This window comes from Marmota marmota, unplaced genomic scaffold, assembly GCF_001458135.2.
Source record: "Marmota marmota marmota unplaced genomic scaffold, marMar, whole genome shotgun sequence".
Classification (NCBI taxonomy): domain Eukaryota; kingdom Metazoa; phylum Chordata; class Mammalia; order Rodentia; family Sciuridae; genus Marmota; species Marmota marmota.
Genome location: NW_026000026.1, coordinates 38,572,539 through 38,589,811, shown reverse-complemented (window position 1 = coordinate 38,589,811; position 17,273 = coordinate 38,572,539). Strand labels below are relative to the sequence as shown.

The 17,273-nt window shown below is 35.9% G+C and overlaps 1 protein-coding gene across 3 annotated transcripts in view; it reads left to right on the top strand.

Annotated features, from left to right (window-relative positions):
- Positions 1 to 17,273, top strand: part of Sel1l2 (SEL1L2 adaptor subunit of ERAD E3 ligase) — a 115,334-nt gene that overhangs the window by 41,771 nt on the left and 56,290 nt on the right. For all 3 annotated transcript variants that reach the window (XM_015476308.2, XM_015476246.2, XM_048811327.1), the window contains one exon: positions 6,332 to 6,500. In XM_015476308.2, the coding sequence (XP_015331794.1) occupies positions 6,332 to 6,500 (169 nt within the window). The remainder of the gene's footprint in view (positions 1 to 6,331; positions 6,501 to 17,273) is intronic.

Sequence of the window (17,273 nt, the reverse complement as noted above, 5' to 3'; positions counted from 1 at the left end):
CTCACATGTCAGCCAGAATGGTCTTTCTTTCTAAAATGTAAATGAGAGTGTCACTTAAAACTTTTCAGTGGCTTCCTCATGTGCTTTGAATAAAACACCAACTCCTTACCATGTTTCTGTTTGACATAACCCCCTACCCTTCTCTGTGTCTTTCTTTAATAATTATCTCAGTTCACACTCCTTCAGTCACTTAGATTCCTTAATTATATTCCTGGGAAAACAAGTTTGTTTCTATATTAGTATTCCCCAAAGCTCAGTCCTGGTCCCTGATGCCAATCCAATAACGAGGACATGGTTTTGAGAAAAAGGAACAAGTAGTTTTATTGCTTTGCTAGCAAAGGAGAAATACAGAAGACTCCTGACCCAGAGGCTATGATTCTGCCCATCAGCTGGAACAGGAGCTTTTAAAGAGGTGGTTCAAAGGCTATATTTCACATGTTCTCTGAGTTGTAATTTACTTGTTAATTTGGGAAATAGTCATTTCTGAGATTTTCTGGTGCCATCCCCAAAGTCTTTCCTGTGGTGGGTGTGTGCTCAAGGACAGATAAATCTGCCTAAAATGGGGAAGAAAGGTAATCCTGTTTCCCCTGAGATTAGAAATCGGGAGATATTATTGTGGAGGAGGGAGACAAGAAGAGAAGGAAACATGTTTGTTTTAAAAATAAATTGTAATGGCAGAGCAGCAAGGACTATATATTCAAAGCATAAAGTGAACCACTGTTACATTTGAGTATGCACTTTCTCCCTATTTACATGGTATTGCTTTCTTGTCTTTAAATTTTTGGCTACAAAGTCATCTTTTCACTAAAACTTTCATTAGGCACCAAATCTAAATTAGCTAATATCCCCTCTTCTCCCTGCATTTTACTCTTTACATATCATATCTTTGTTTTATTCCCTTAAAGTATTAATACCTGATATGAACTTGATTATATATTTGTGTACTGGTTACTATATTCTCACAGACAAATGGAAACTCTTTAAGATCTGAAAATATTTATGCCCTGTTTGCTACTATCTCTTCAATTACTAGTGGGTGCCAAACATGAATGGGTTGATAAATGAATCAGTATTTTCATATAGTTGTCAGCCACAAGTTTGCTTCATTACTTGATTATTTTCCTTTTGCTACCTCTCAAAAACTATTTGAAGAGACTATTAAAATCCCTTTATCATCACTCACGTTATTGTGAAATTCTATTAAAGAAAAAGTATGTGATTTGGGTGTTAACTGAAATTTAGCATCAAATGCAGCTCCGGCAGCAAAAGGAGCTTAAGAGAGGTTAAAATTGCTGTTCAGTGCCTTTGAATAAAATCAATCAAAAAATGTATGGCATGTAAGTATTTTCTACTAGTAAAAAGGTTTTTAGATATTCTTCTTAAAAGATTTTAAAAAGTGTATTTCAAAAATACAGATAATGTTTACTGATTTACCAGATTTCATTCACTGAGGAACAGGAACAGAGTGAATAGTCAGAGGATATATGTTCTAGTTGTTTAGAATCTGGAACAGAAACACAGATACATTTATTTACACAGAAAATATATACAGTCCATATAATGATAATAATAGCTAATATTAACCAAATGCTTACTACTTACAAGGTTCTTCACATAGATTAACTTACTTGGTCCTTACAGCAGCCCAATGATGAGATTTTAAACCCCCATTTTACAGAAGGGTAAACTGAGTCAAGGGGGTTAACTTGCCCATAGTTAGACACAGCTAATACGTGAACATCCAATACTATGCAAATTTTAAAAATCTATAATTCATGGGGCTGGGGATGTGGCTCAAGTGGTAACGCGCTCGCCTGGGATGCGCAGGGCACTGAGTTCGATCCTCAGCACCACATAAAAATGGATGTTGTGTCCACCGAAAACTGAAAAATAAATATTAAATAAATATAAAAAATAAATATTAAAAATAAATATTAAAAATTTTTTTTCTCTCTCTCTCTTAAAAAAATCTATAATACATTTATTTTGAGCACTTAGAATGGATGATTGTGGATATCCATGTATTAACAAGTACTCAGATTTTTTATCTTTAAAAGGCAAAATTGCATGTTGTTTTCAGCATATAGGTAGTTAATTATAATCCAGACAAAACCTCTAAGTTCAATGTCTAGCATTAGAACGACTGATTTTTAAACTAGAAGATTTTCTGCATGCTAATACAGTTTTATTGTTGTTGACTTCAGGCAAAGTTTATAGGAGTGGTTCCTACTTTGGGAATAACTTTAGGCACAAAAACAAAAACTATGAGTTAGCCACAAATAAATTAAGATTAAATGTACAGAAAGATGAATTCTAACCTTTTTTCCTCAAAGCTCACTGATCTTTTAGTGAGAGAATGTTCCTAACATTCCTGACCTTTAAGGAAACAAGGAATTTTTCCCCAAATAAAGAAATTCACATGTTCATTAAGTTCCCCTCTTCCCAAGGCACTGTATTGGTGTTTTGCTCTCGGTAGGGGTGTTTTTTGTCAGAGGAGTTGTTTTTGGTACAGGCAATGAACACAGGGGTGCTATACCACTGAGCTACATCCCCAGATCTTTATTTTTTTATTTTGAGGCACAATCTTGCTAAGTTGTTCAGACTGACCTTGAATTTGTGATCCTCCTGCCGCAGTCTCCCGAGTTGTTGGGATTACAGGTGTGCACCACATGTGGCACACTCTATTTTAAATGACAGAATAAAAAATGCAAAGTGTCCAAAATGAATTGAATAGATAAAGCATGAATAAATGATGTAAAATAATGTTGCTTTAGAGATTGTAGAGCAGTGAGGTTCTGCTAACCAAGAAGGAAAGACATCACAAGTTCAGAAGGAAAGAAATTGGTGTGGGTTGCAAGGATATGGGAGGGACTTGGAGAGAAGGAACTTGAGTTGGGCCTTGGCACGGGAGTAATATTTAGCATAGTAGGTAAGAAGAGCAATGAAAACTATATAAGCAAGGGCAAGGAAATAGGAACTAACATGTACTATTCAAGGAACAGTGAGTAGAAGAGTTTGGCTGTTGAGGATGTTCACGTAGGTGTAGGAGTAGTAAGAAATCAGGTCACCATGACATTTTTAGGGCAGACTGAAGAATCTTAGCTTTTGTGCAAAGGAGTTTGAATTTATCCTGTAGTTACTGAGGACTGAGGGCTTCTAAGTGGAGAAAGATATGTTCAGATGGGATGCTCGAGAGACACTCATTCAGCATGAATCTTGAAGATACAAGGGCGTGAAGAGGCAGTAGGCTAAATGATGAGGTAAGAGACTAATGAAATACAGCTTCAATTGATTAAATGGGTCTTGAGAGTTTAAAACCATACTTTAACACACTACTTTTGGGTTTGCTGTTTGAAAACTGAAATATACAAGTCCTTTATCAGAAAATTCTGTGAGCAATACTTCTGAAATATATGTAGAAAACAACCCTATCTCTACTTACCCCTCCAGTCATCTTCTTAATGTCACCGTCAACAATTTTCACCTGGTTTATTTCAATTGCCCTCCTCTCTTTCCTACTTTATTTCCAACATATAGTATTTCCCACGCGGCAGCCAAAGAATCCTCCAGAAATCTCCCATTCACGTAGAACATCATTCACAATCCTGAGCCTGGCCTCAGAGCTGACTCTCTGCCTCATTGCTCATCATTTTTCCCTCCTAGCTCACTCTGCTGCCACTGCGCCATCTTCCTTGCACATCTATGAATAAATGGACGTAAATTAATCATCTCTCGAATGACTAATTCCCTCCCTTTTCACAGGAGACTATTCAAATGTTATGGGAGGATCTGGTCCCTAACCATCCTGTATTAAATAAAACTAACTCTTATCACTTCCATCTCTTTAAGTGTTTTTTAAAATGTCATTTTATCAGTCAACTATAATTTTTCCCACTAGAATATCAACTTCATGATATCCTCAGCCCCTAGTACAGGGCCTAAAATAGATGCTCAACAAATACTTGTTATTGAATTGTAAATCTTTGGATGCTTTGGAAAGTCAGAGAAAGCCTCTTGTCTTCCAAGGGACCGTAATCCTTGCTTTACCTCATTATTTGTCCCACTCATAACGGTTGAGAGAAAACCAATCAGAAAACTGGCCTCTGTAAAAAAAAAAAAAAAAAAAGATGTAGATATTAGAAAACTATAAGCATTTGCCAGTTTGGATACTACTTATTTTTAAATTGAAAAAATGAAATGCCCTCTTTTAATGGCAATAACAAGATAATTCCATTACGCCAGAGAATGCAGGAAGCTCATCAAAGTTCATGTTATCTTCTTTCCAATATCTAGATAGATTATACCGCCCAGCAGTTACATGGGGACATAGGACTAAGTTTCATCCAATGGAAAGTGATTGAAAACACGATGTGCCACTTTCAGGTCTGACCTATTAAAGAATAGAAAACAAAGCAAACCAATTGAAACAAAAGCCCTTTCTGAGGATTACCCTTTAGGCTCTTTCTTTTTCTGCCTTCTAAATATCGGAACTCAGGGAGACCTTGGAATTCACATCTTGAAGCTGGCATAACATCTGCCTGCCTAAGATCCTGAATGACAGCATGCGGTGAACTAATTGACTTGAACACCTGCTTGCTGATTTTGAAACAATATATACTGTGGTTTTATTTGTTAGGATGCCATATTTGGAACATACTTATACTAAAAAAAAAAGTTCTATTTGAAATCCAAATAAAACTGGGCTTTTTATATTTTTATTTGCTGAAGCTGTCTACCCTACAATAGGAAGAATCCACTCAAAGTTCTTACATACCCACTTTGAAACTTGTACGTGGATGTTTATAACAACTCATGATAGCCAAAAGGTAGAAACAATCCAATGTCTATCACTGGATAATCTACATAAGGAATATTATTTGACCCTAGGAAGGAGTGAAACACTAATACATGCTAAAACGTGCATTAATCTTGAAAACATTATTCAAAGTGAAGAAAAGCTGGTGGGGGGAGAGAGGGAGGGAGGCGTGTAGAGAGGGAGGGAGAGAGAGAGAGAAAAAAAAACTATATCATTCCATTCATATGAAATTTCAGAGTAGGGAAATCTATAGAGACAGAATATAAATTAGTGTTTGCATAGAATGAGAATAAGAAGGATGATGCATTAGGAAGGGTGATAGTTAATGTATTTATGATTTCTTCTCAAGGTAATAATGGTGTTCTAAAATTGACTGTGATGATAGGTAGATATTCCAAAAACCACTGAATTGTATACTTTAAATGGGCTAATTTATAGTATGTGAATTATACTTCAATAAAGTTGTTTTTTAAAAATCTTTACATGGCTACATATCTTTACATGTTCTGGCCCCTGGATCAATGCTTTTTTGTCTTTGCTACCACATAGAAAATATTTCAGTACTGCAGAAAATGATTTTAGGGAGAGGGAGATTAAATTATAAGACAGTGGGGCAAGGAGCAAAAAGAAAAACTTGGCTCTTGTTAGAAGTACTAATGGATAGAAACTTTTAAATGTAACTTATCTTGCAAATGTACATATGTAAATCATGACTATATATCTATAAAGTTTTAAAATTTTCTCTTAATATCAGCATTATTTTCTACTACTCAAAAACAGCCCCAAACTCATCACCATAATTAAAATAGATTCATTATGTAACTTTTGAAAGGTACATTGGGGAAACATGGGGGTTTAATTTTTTTAATTAATTAATTTTTATCTATCTATCTATCTACCTACCTACCTACCTACCAGGGATTGAACCCAGGGGCACTTAACCACTGAGCCACCTCCCTAGCCCCTTTTTTATTTTTTATTATGAGACAGGGTCTCTCTAAATTGCTTAGGTTCTCAGTAAGTGTTGAAGATGCTCTCGAACTTAAAATCCTCTTGCCTCAGCCTCCCAAGCTCTGGGATTGTAGGTGCACACCACCATGCCCAGCTTAAAAAAAAAATTTTAGTAGTCACAATTCCTTATATATTTCTTAAAATGTGTAAGGCAATATAAACATCTTCATTTTTTTTCTAGCTCACACAATTGATATCACCATGACAACTTACCAGTGGAAGAGTACATTTGTTAAGTTCTCCTACTATTTTATTTATAACATTCAGCTCCTAATGCTTAGCTCTGCGGTTCAGATGACAATGTAATAGGTTTAAAAGGTTTTCATGTGTAAAACATATGGATTCCTAAAGTGAAGTAAGCCACATGTCATTTTTACTTGAATAAAAAAGCAAGAATTAGAGTAATTATATTAAGCATGTATTTTTGTCATAAATAGATGAATTTTTCACTTTCTTGTTTCATTTATAAAAGTTTGAAATAAACAAAGATATTTTTCTTTGTAGGTATCAGTGAACGAAGTTAAACAATATTTATCGCATATATTGGAACGAAGAAGATCAAGGAAAGTAATCAATAAAAGAGAAAATCTTTTAGGAAAGAAAAAGAAGCAACATAAATTAAAAATGAAGGGAATTCAAAATAAAGACTTCTTGAAGAGAAACAAAAATCATTGTAAGTAGAATATCCTCTGCCATATGACTTTAAAATGACTTCAGGTAATCGAAAGTCAAATTTTAGAGCTGCTTTCTGAGAAGTCTTAGGATATAGTCATAAATACATATACACACAAAACATTATATTTTGTCAGATTCTGTCCCCTGTCTTAGATTAGAATTTGTACTAATGATAATAAGCAAGATTGCCAGTTATTTATCATGAGGGACAAATCACCAAACTTATGTGGATAAAATATTAATCAGTTATTCTGCTAATAGAAACTCAAACTTTAAAGGAATTCAAAATTAATATAGTATCCTATATTTCTAGAATAGCAATCTAAAACTCTCTCCAGTAAAAACACATTTGCTTAGTTAGATTTCTCTGCATATATAAAGGTTGTAGAAAATATAAATGATGACTCCATAGAGTCTATACACAGAATTTAATTGGTACACAATTAGAAAGTTTTTTTAATATTTATTTTTTAGTTGTAATTTGACACAATATCTTTATTTTATTTACTTTTATGTAGTGCTGAGGATCGAACCCAGGGCCTTGCATGTACTAGGCAAGCACTCTACCACTGAGCCACAACCCCAGCCCCCACAATTAGAAAGTTTATGAATCAGTTTCAACATTTGATTTAAGTCTAAAGCAGGAAAACTTTCTCTTTTCTAAAAAACTATAAATTTCTATTTTATTAATATCTTTTTTAAAGAGAGGAAAATTTCTTTGGGAAAGAAATTAAGAACAAATGTTTCCTAAATTTATTTTAAATCTAAATCACATACACTAAAACATTTATTTGACATAAAAACTACGGTCTGCCTTTTTAAAAAATATTTTCTTAGTTGTAGATGGACACAATATCTTTATTAATTTATTTTTATGTGGTACTGAGGATCGAACCCAGTACCTCATGTGTGCAAGGCAAGCACTCTACCACAGCCCCAGCCCTGGTCTGCCTTTTAAAAAAATATTCTTTTTAGTTGTAGATGGAACACAATATCTTTATTTTATTTGTTTTTATTTATTTACTTGTTAATGTGGTGCCAGGGATCAAACTCAGTTCCTCATGCATGCTAGGAAAGTGCTCTATCACTGAGCCTCAACCCTGGCCCTGGTCTGCCTTTTATTTAGCATAGTTCTACTGATTGACCTCTCTAGTATAAACCACTATAAAACTACTTCACCTATACTTTCCCTTCTCAGGTTTCTGATAAAATGAGGAACTAAAGACATTTGGAGCAATGTTGTACAGAAACCTACCAGATGTTTGCAGACTTTCCCCCAGTCATTTAAAGTTGCCTCAACTATACATTTAATTAGATAATTTCTGTTGTTTCTCCATTATCACATTTTCCCAAAGTATTTCAATGACTTTACATCAATACATCACATATTCTTTTTGTACTTGTATTTAATAAGTTTACATATTGTTTAATTAAAATCTGTAATTATAATAGCAGTACAACTGGTACACACAGGTTTGGAAAAAAGTTCTTTTTGTAAACCACAAGGGGTAGGAAATAGAGTACACATATGTAATAGAGAGTATCTCACCTGCTGCAAGCATTCAGTGTCCCATGGACCTCAGTAAATAGGTTGGAGAGAAAAAATGCAAAGCATTGATTAAATTGGCAAATAAGGTAAATAGAAGTTGTTTGAGATTTTGTTATTTAAAAGAGTAATGTCACCATTCAAATGAGATCCTTTTGCCATACACAGAAGTAGTTATCTTATGTCTAATAACAATATTCAACAATCTAACTAATTGACAATTTTCTAAATTGTTTTAAGTGCTTTATTCAATTCATGATAAGGGGTACTTTGCTTAGCATTATAAAAGTATTTAATAGGGGAACTGGGATTCAAACTTGGATGGTAAATTGTCCCAAAGTCCTCCAGCTCTTAGCTATTGTGCCTTTCACAAAAACAGACTAGAATATCAAGAAATGTTAATCCCAAACTTCTCAAAATTATTTTGGGTAAATACTGAATGATATGATAAACATGCTGCAACTTCCAAATTTATTAGAAGATTTTAAGGAAAAATAAATAATGACAAATAATTGAAGACATTTTTATTTTAAAACTAACAGCTATGGTACATGCAAGTAGATTTCAAATTCACATCTTGAATTATCAAACCTAAGACTTCAAACAAATACCTTGTCTTACAGACCTCCAGGGAATTCATTCATCACTGCTGCCTAATAAAGTACTTCAAGAACATTTGAGAAACCCTGTCTAATAAGTCATAATATCCACTCATCAAGATTTACATAAATTAGGGCTGTGGTTGTGTTTCAGTGTTAAAGTACTTGCCTAGGACATGTGAGGCACTGGATTCAACCCTCAGCACTACATAAAAATAAATAAACAAAATAAAGGCATTGTGTCCATTCACAGCTTAAATTTTTTTTTTTAAATTAAAAAAAGATTTACATAAATTAGAAGATATGTTGTTCTGACAGAAGTAAATACAGAAAAGTGATTGTTGCTAATAAGAGCATTAGACAGAAATTGAAAAACGTGGGATTCCAAAGGGGAAGATTAGTTTACAGGCTTCTGGATTCTTATTGATCCTCGTTTCTCTTTTTCTTGAGATTCCTAATTTAACTGGATTTTTACATTTTCTAAATCTTTATATAAATCTTTATATCTTTAAGGGTATCCCTCCAGCCACCTTTTATCTCCAAAAGGCTGGTTCACTGCTCAATTGAAGATTTGGCTCCAGCAAGAACCTGGAAACTCCTACAAGCTTAGCTACTTGAAGTGTGAATAGAGTTTTTATAGAAAACAAATGACACTTATAAATGGAGTCACTTGAGAAAAGTTTAATAAAGGGATTTTTTTTTTCTAAAGTTGTTTATAGGATGTAGGGAAACCACAGTTTCTCTTGGCTAATAATAGAAATGGTATCACAACCTCTGGATAAGTCCTGAAGGACCACAGGACAGTAATGGTTACTGGAATGTTGAAAAAGAAAGCAAAAGCATAAGACTCTCTGACAGAACCATGCCCTTGGGTCACCAGACAAAGCCAGACTGCAGAGACTACACTGGGAAGTCAGGGAATAAATATCCCTCACTCACGCTCTGCCTACCCTTTATACCTCCTTGCTGGTGCCTTTGGCCAAAACTGCCCAGAACTGGGAGGGGATGGGAGCCCCTTGGTGTGGTTCATATAAGCACAGGACAGGATGGAGTGGATCTAGAAAGGTAATTGGAAGACATCTAACACACTGGCTTTTCAGATTAGATATCATAAACTAAAAGGACAAATGGCTTTTATGGGCACACAATATTCCTTTTTTTTTTTTTTGGTACTGGGGATTGAACCCAGGGATGCTTAACTACTGAGCCACATCCCTAGCCCTTTTTTATGTATTTTTTTTTTTTTTTTTAGAGACAGGATCTCGCTGAGTTGCTTAAGTCCTCGCTAAATTACTGAGAGAAGTATAATTCTTAAAGACAAAATGACAGACCTTTAGAGTAAAAAGGGAACTTCAGAGGTCAAATAGTCTGATACCTTTTATCAGGTATCCCTGGCATTATGACACCAGTTTTACTTAAGTACCTGTGATCTGACCATATCATACAAGACAGCTTGTGGTATTTTTTAAAAATATTTCTCTTTCTTACAAAGTTCTTAACTTACATTGAACTAAAATCAATTCCCAACAGTGCTCTTTGTCAGTGTTAAATTATGGCAGTTGGAGCTGGATATAACAATCCTGATATAGACTGGCCCATATGGAATACAGTAGAATACAGTGGAGTTGTGCCTACCTTACCAAGCACTGTAGCTTGTGCATATTGATTTTAAGATCCTGTTAGTTATTTTTGGTGCCAACTCACAGCAATGAGGTATAACAAATTCAGGGCAAACTTAAACCTTTTCTCACTTAAAGAGTTTTAAGCCAGTGTATCAGTCAGGGTGGGTTCAACCAGACCTGGGGGAGACATAGAGATATATTAATGGATTCATTATAGAAGATTGGCTTATGTGATCATGGAGGATGGCTATGCAAGTAAAAAATCTGCAGGATGGGTTGTTAGGAAAAGCAGGCTGAGACCCTAAGGCATGAACTGAAGCTATTGTCTATAGGTGCAATTCCCACCTTCATCCCCCAGGAAAGCCTCAGTTCCATTCTTAAAGCTTTGCCACTGATTGAATCAGGCCAACTCAGTTTCTCCAGGATAATCTCCATTTGATTACAGATTTTAATCAGATTTACAAAATACTTTCCTACAGCAACATCTAGATTAGTGTTTGATTGAACAACTGGGAACTGTAGCCAAGCCAAGTTGACACACAAAATTGATGATCAAGCCACATATTCCCTAATCTTTATGTGTTCATCTAAGCCTTTCCTTTTTTCTTTCTTTCTTTTTTTTCCCCCTTGTGATCCTGGGGATTGAACCCAGGGCTTTATGTATGCTAGGCAAGTGCTCTACCACTGAACTATACTTCCAGTCCCCATTTAAGTTTTGAATTTAAATGTAAGATTTATGCCTATTAAATTTCACTGTGATGGGGAATGTGGGTCAGTGGTACAGCCTGCACTTAGCATACTCAAGGGCTTGGGTTCAATATCCAACACCACAAAAATGAGAACTTTCACTGTGCAAATTTTTGGATTTTTTTATTACATCAATCAATTCATTGCCTTCTAATCTTTGACTCAAGTTTCTGTTAGAAAAGTTAGCAAGATAGGGCCAAATTTATAGAGTCTAAGAGCCCATAATAATCTACCATACATCTCTAAAATTATACTTACCTACTGATAACCAGGTAGAAATCTACATGTGATGAAATTGAGAAATTTTGTTTATCAGAATGCACTGTATAGCATGCATGCCTGTGTTTGGAAAGCTGCCTTAATAACTATGTGTGGATAAAAGGAGGCCAGCATCCCCTCCTGATCTCCCACCTCCCTCCCACACAGAAACTTCATGTCAGGTGGTGCTGATTCTTCAAGGATAGAAAAAAAATCACTCTGCAGAGCCACAGAGAGGAATTTATTCATTTTGCTTTTGAAAAAGTAAGAAGAAAAGAATGGGACAAGAAATATGGAGAGAGCAGATATAAGGAGTCAGAAAGAAGATAACTGTGCCAAAGTTGGGGAACCCCAATTGATATTTTTAAATCAGCCATGCCATGAGCATCATAGCTGTTTTTATTCCTGTGATAAATCATCTTCTCTTTCTGTTTTGTGAAATCTTAAGTCTGCTTTCTTCATAAATGCTTTGTAAGAAAGAATTTTCCTTCAGAACAACTCAAAGAGATGTTGATTTTCACTGTGGACCAGTGTGATACAGTCCAGGAACAGTCTTACAAGTGAGAAATCTTGGAACAATCTTACAAGCAAGAATCAAGAGTTTAAAAAGGAGGAAACAATGAAAAAAATAACTTCCCTAGGGAATTCAAACTTTACAAGCTGTGGGATACAACCCTTCACATGAGGGTTATACATGATTACCAAGCTTACTAAAAATCTTGTTGAACTCTATTCTCATTTTAACATTTAGTACACAGGACATCATTTTTAAAATTGGATACAGGTGTTCAATATAAATCCTATTTCCCAGGCCTGTGGTGCTTCACAAAAAACAAATGAGATTTAACCTAATTTGTTCTCAAAAACCTTTCCTAATTCTTAGTGACCACATCACCTTAAGTGAAGACTCACAAATCACAGATAATGTGTTCTAGAAATTAAAGAGATTAACATTAAACTGAAGTTTTTAGAATATGGTATATATTTTTCCACATCTTGAAAATGGGAATTATTCACCAATTTTGAGTCCTTTGCCAATTGTCCCTTAACCCAGAATTTTTCAAATATAATAAATAGCCTTGTACCTCCATTACTGAAAAGCAAGATCTGTCCCTAGTGCTACATCTGTCATATAGTTAGAATGACTAGATATTTGCTAAATTAAATTGAGTTGAATTCTTCCTGTCTTGAGCAAGGGTGCAAATAGATCTCCTGACTCCATGCTCAGCATTCTCTCTATAATATACTATAGTATACATGCTACATAAAAGTAATAAAGCCTCACATTTTAGAGCACACTTGAATGATGTTTTATACTTGAACATGATGCTTTCCCATCCTTTTCACTCAGGGTATTTTAACAGTTTTGTTTGTTTGTTTTGAGTCAGAATTTGGTCTTAAAAGTAATTATACTTATTAATTTGTTAATAAGACAAATCAATAACCAATCATTCAGTAGAAACAATGGAAGCTATTCCTGTAGGCCTTTGGAACACTACCTTCCATTCCTTCCTAACTGGGTCCTTTCTGGCATTCCTGGGAATTAATCATCATTGATTTTAGTGATCATACCCAGCACTATTGTGTCCTTGGTTTGAGGGGGGTGTTTGGAACCTTGTCTTAAGCCACTCTTGGCATTCCTTTTTCTCACTTGTAAGATTGTCACCGAAAACTTGGTCTTGTCCCCTATGCCAATTTAATAAGGAGAACGCCGTTGTGAGAAAAAGGAAAAGATTTATTGCTTTGCTAGCAAAAGAGAAGCACAGGGGACTCCAGTTTCAAAAGTTCTATTTCAGCCCATCAGGGAGAACAGAGGGCTTTTAAAAAAGCTCTATAAGGGCTGCATTCCAGGTGGGTCCTGATGGAGGGGTCCCAGGTGCACCCTGATGGTGTGTTGAAATTCACTTGTTATTTGGGAAATAGTCACTTCCTAGATCTTCTGGTGACATCTCCTTTTTGTGGTGGGTGTGTGCTCAAGGACAGATAACTCTGCCTTGGTTGGGAAAAGGTAATCTTGTTACCTGTTTAGGGAGGGTGAGAGGGAGAAGTGGAAAAGAAAACATGCTCCTTTTAAAATAAGCAATGAGGGCTATATTCAAAAGGTGAAGTGGACCACTATTACAAGACCTATGACTGGCTAGACTGTTTATCATTTGCATTCCACTCCCTTCCTTCCTTCCTTCCTTCCTTCCTTCCTTCCTTCCTTCCTTCCTTCCTTCCTTCCTTCCTTTCAAGTATTCACAGAAGACACTGTGAAGTGCTGCTGTGCAGACCCTTCTTCAATGAAGGACTCTCTGCCCAGTTGCTGGGAGTGCAGTCTGCAGACAGCCTTCAGCCACTAGTTGGCAAAGGGACTGTATTCAGATGTAGAATACTGCACACCCAAGGTTACTTTTCCCTAAAGACAGTCCCTTTCCAAGGGCTGATCAATGCAGATTACAAAGGCCTGATCATCTCACCCTACCTGGGACAACTCTGCAAGTCCATTTTAGCACCAGAACACTCTGGAGGGTCAACCAGTGTTTTGTTGAACTCTCATCAGTTTCTCCTTCTTCTTATCCAACTTCTTCCCAGATGTGGTTCCCTAAGGCACTTCAATAGAGAGTGGGGAGGGACAGGGAGGAAATTGAGAGTTAAGGATGAGCAGCATCCCCCTTGGAGTACCCTCTTGAAGTGGAGGGGTAAGCCCCAAAAGCATAAGCCAGGCTTAGGTTGGTACAGTGCGAACAGTAAGAGTGTTTTTGGTAGGTGTCAATCCTCGGTGTAAGCTTTGGGGAAGGAAAACAAAAAGGGACAACTATCAAGATTTTTTATGCTATAGGAGAACAGGGTGGGGGATGGGGTTTGGGGGCCATGCAGAGGCAGTAACAAAGACATAGCTGCCTGACACTGCTACAGGGTTTAGGGGGCTGGACCTCAGAGTTACAGATCAACTCTCCTGATAGTGTTAATTTCAAATTTCTCCTTGTCAGGGCTTCTCACCTGCCCTGCACCAAGGTGCAAGCTGTACCCAATTCTGAGAAGGAGTAACAAGACTCAAGCCTTCCAAGACACTTCTTAAACACCTGGACTCTCAAAAGTCTGCTCATCAGGGATCCAACTTACTCACCTTTATACCTTTCCTATTATTTAGTGAACATTTTTCTTCAAATCAACACACAGTTACATGTAAATGAATTGTTTTTAAAAGAAAATTAATAAACATCTTCCATTTCAGCAAAATAGTGGGCTTAATCCAATATGAAACTCCTCCTGTTATAAATATCTAAAAATGAGGCCTAATGTCTACCAAAATTTTGTTTTTCCAAAGTAGAAACAGTACATGCACAGGCTTGAGACAGACTGCCTAGACTTAAGTCACCATCTAATGTATACCAATTACATGACCTTGGGAATATTACTAAATCTCTGCCCACATATCACCTCATCTGTAAAATGAAATGATACCCCCTTTCTCTTATAGTCAGTGAGAAGTATAGACAGATAAGAAAACTGTCTGATAGGTGCTTTGCAATCATTAACTTCTATTATATTATATATATGATTATATCATATCATATTTGGTTCTTCATTTGTTATATAAAATATACTTTTGCTAAATTAGGAGTTTTAGAACAGTGAATTAAATACTTGCAAGTCCCAATCCTTGTTATTTCAAGTTTTTTCTTAATAGATATTTGAAAAGGAATATTTTTTTCTATTTATAATACAAGTAGTCTACCATTTCCCAGCAATATCACTAGAGGTCTTTACGTTTGACAACAATGGTCTGGAGACAGTGTGAATAAACTTTGTTATTGTAAATATTTGTGCTCTATTCAAGTGTATTTGAGTTGATTGCATCTGTATCTGACTAACCTTGTTGAGTCATTCTTTCTTGGATGGAATGTTATTTTTAGTAATGGATCCTTATTCTGCCTCCTTATCTGGTATTTTATCTTCCGGGCACACAAGGGCAAATGTGAAGAGATCTTCTGATGCAGTATTCTGAAAATCAGGAACTAAAGTTTTGTTTTGTTTTTTAAATAAGATACAATTGGAATTAGGTGAGAAGGCTACAGTACACCTGTGTAGAAAAGATTTGCTGCAAGGCGGGAGAATTTCCTATTTTAATCTCTTTGTTTCATTTTGTTAATACTTTTGATTTTTAGTCAGACTCAGATATTCATCCTGTAGCTCATTTGGTAGTTCCTTTTGTTGCTAATGATCCTTTATATAGTTATGATGTAAATATAACTTGAAATTCAAAATAATAATTTTATTTTTCTGTCAGATTTAGAGGCTATTTATTTATTTTTTTTACTTTATTTGAGTGTTAAGCTTTTAGGATTTTGTAGAGAAACATAAAAAGAGAGTGAGGAACACAGGACAGAGCAAAGAAAAGAGCAGACCAAAGCTAGGGTTTCAGGAGAAGTTAGATCTTTGAAGAGTGGATTATATTGGAGAAATGCTTTAATCCATAGCGAAGGAGTTGGGCTGTTATAACCCCTGCATCAGTTACTAAATGGCAACAGGTCACCACCAGCCACACTGGGGATTAAGCAGCCTGTTGAAGACCTTGCCTTATTTCCTAGACCTTCTCAATTCCAGTCTTCTTTGTCTGCATTTCTTCTTGGCCACATTCAGGGCTAACCAATGTGATTTCAAATTCTAAACTCTAAAATAACTGTCTCTGATCAGAGACAACTTCCTGCCACTCTGTTTTTTTCCCTTTCTCATATCAGACTGGCCTTCACCTTCATAATGACCACGAGTCCTCCCTCCTACTCTCTTTCCATGCCTCAGTCCATTCCTCTCACTATCACTTTTACATCCAGTCTGGACCACATAACCAACCAGGTCTTTCAATCTTCATTTAAGCCACATCAACCTATCCTTTTACACCTAAGGTTCTTTTGCAGACAGGTTTCTTCAAATGGAATACTTAATTTCACTTTCTTGGCTTGACAATTCCTACTTACCTTTGAACAGCTATTTAAAATGTCACTTTCTTTAGAGGTCTTGTTTCATGTAGCCAGGGGACAATGCATACAGTGGAATTTTGTTATTTGGGGCTTCTCGTCATCTTTTTTGCCTTTCTTACCACTCAAATGTCCTTTTGAGGAATTGGGTCTTCCCCATTTACTCATTTTTTTTAATAGGAATGTATTGAAAAGCTCTGTCATCCTTAACCAGGTCTCTCAGACTCATTTTCCATGGAGTCTGTGGCAGAGAGGGGAACATCCTACAAGGACTGAGTCTAGCCCATCTAGCAGCATCTGCCTCTCTACCTCTAGAAATTCATTGATTCTATAAGCATTCAACAGTTTCCCAATAAGTTTCTTTTTCTTAAGATAATTGGATTAGATTTCTGTTCTTTACAGAGAATCCTCTTGTGCTCCCACAGTGCCTTATTATATATAGTGTCTACCACACAGCCCGGCAATGTTATGTAAACAAGTCTGTGTTTACTGACAGACTGAGACAGTGTTCCGATCATCTGATCATCTTGTTATTCACAATACCTAGCATTATGTCTAACACATTGTACATGTTCAATACTTAGCTGATCAAATTAATAAATGAATGCATGACATAAAGCAAGTTGTCTCTAGCTTTCTTTTCTCTCATTAATATCTGAAACAAGCAATTGGATCCTTTTTTTTTTTCAAAGATTTGTTTTTGGATTTTATTGAATATGAAGATCTTCCTGAATTCCACAGCGATAGTGGCATGATTAAGGAATACACTTGATTAGAAAAACTTAAAATTGAAATGCCAGCAAGAGAAACCATAGATTCCCAATGCTCCTATTATCCCATAGAGAGGTGATCTGGGCCCAGGGATCAGTGGATTTACCTAATTGGAACCTTTTCCTTACTTGCTGCTATCTTAAATAGAGATCTGGCACACCTACTCCTCACTTTCTTTCCTGAATCTTATCACCAGCACTTTTCTTAAATAGGACTGGTTGTTGTTGTTCTCCTCCTCCTCCTCCTCCTCCTCCTCCTCCTCCTCCT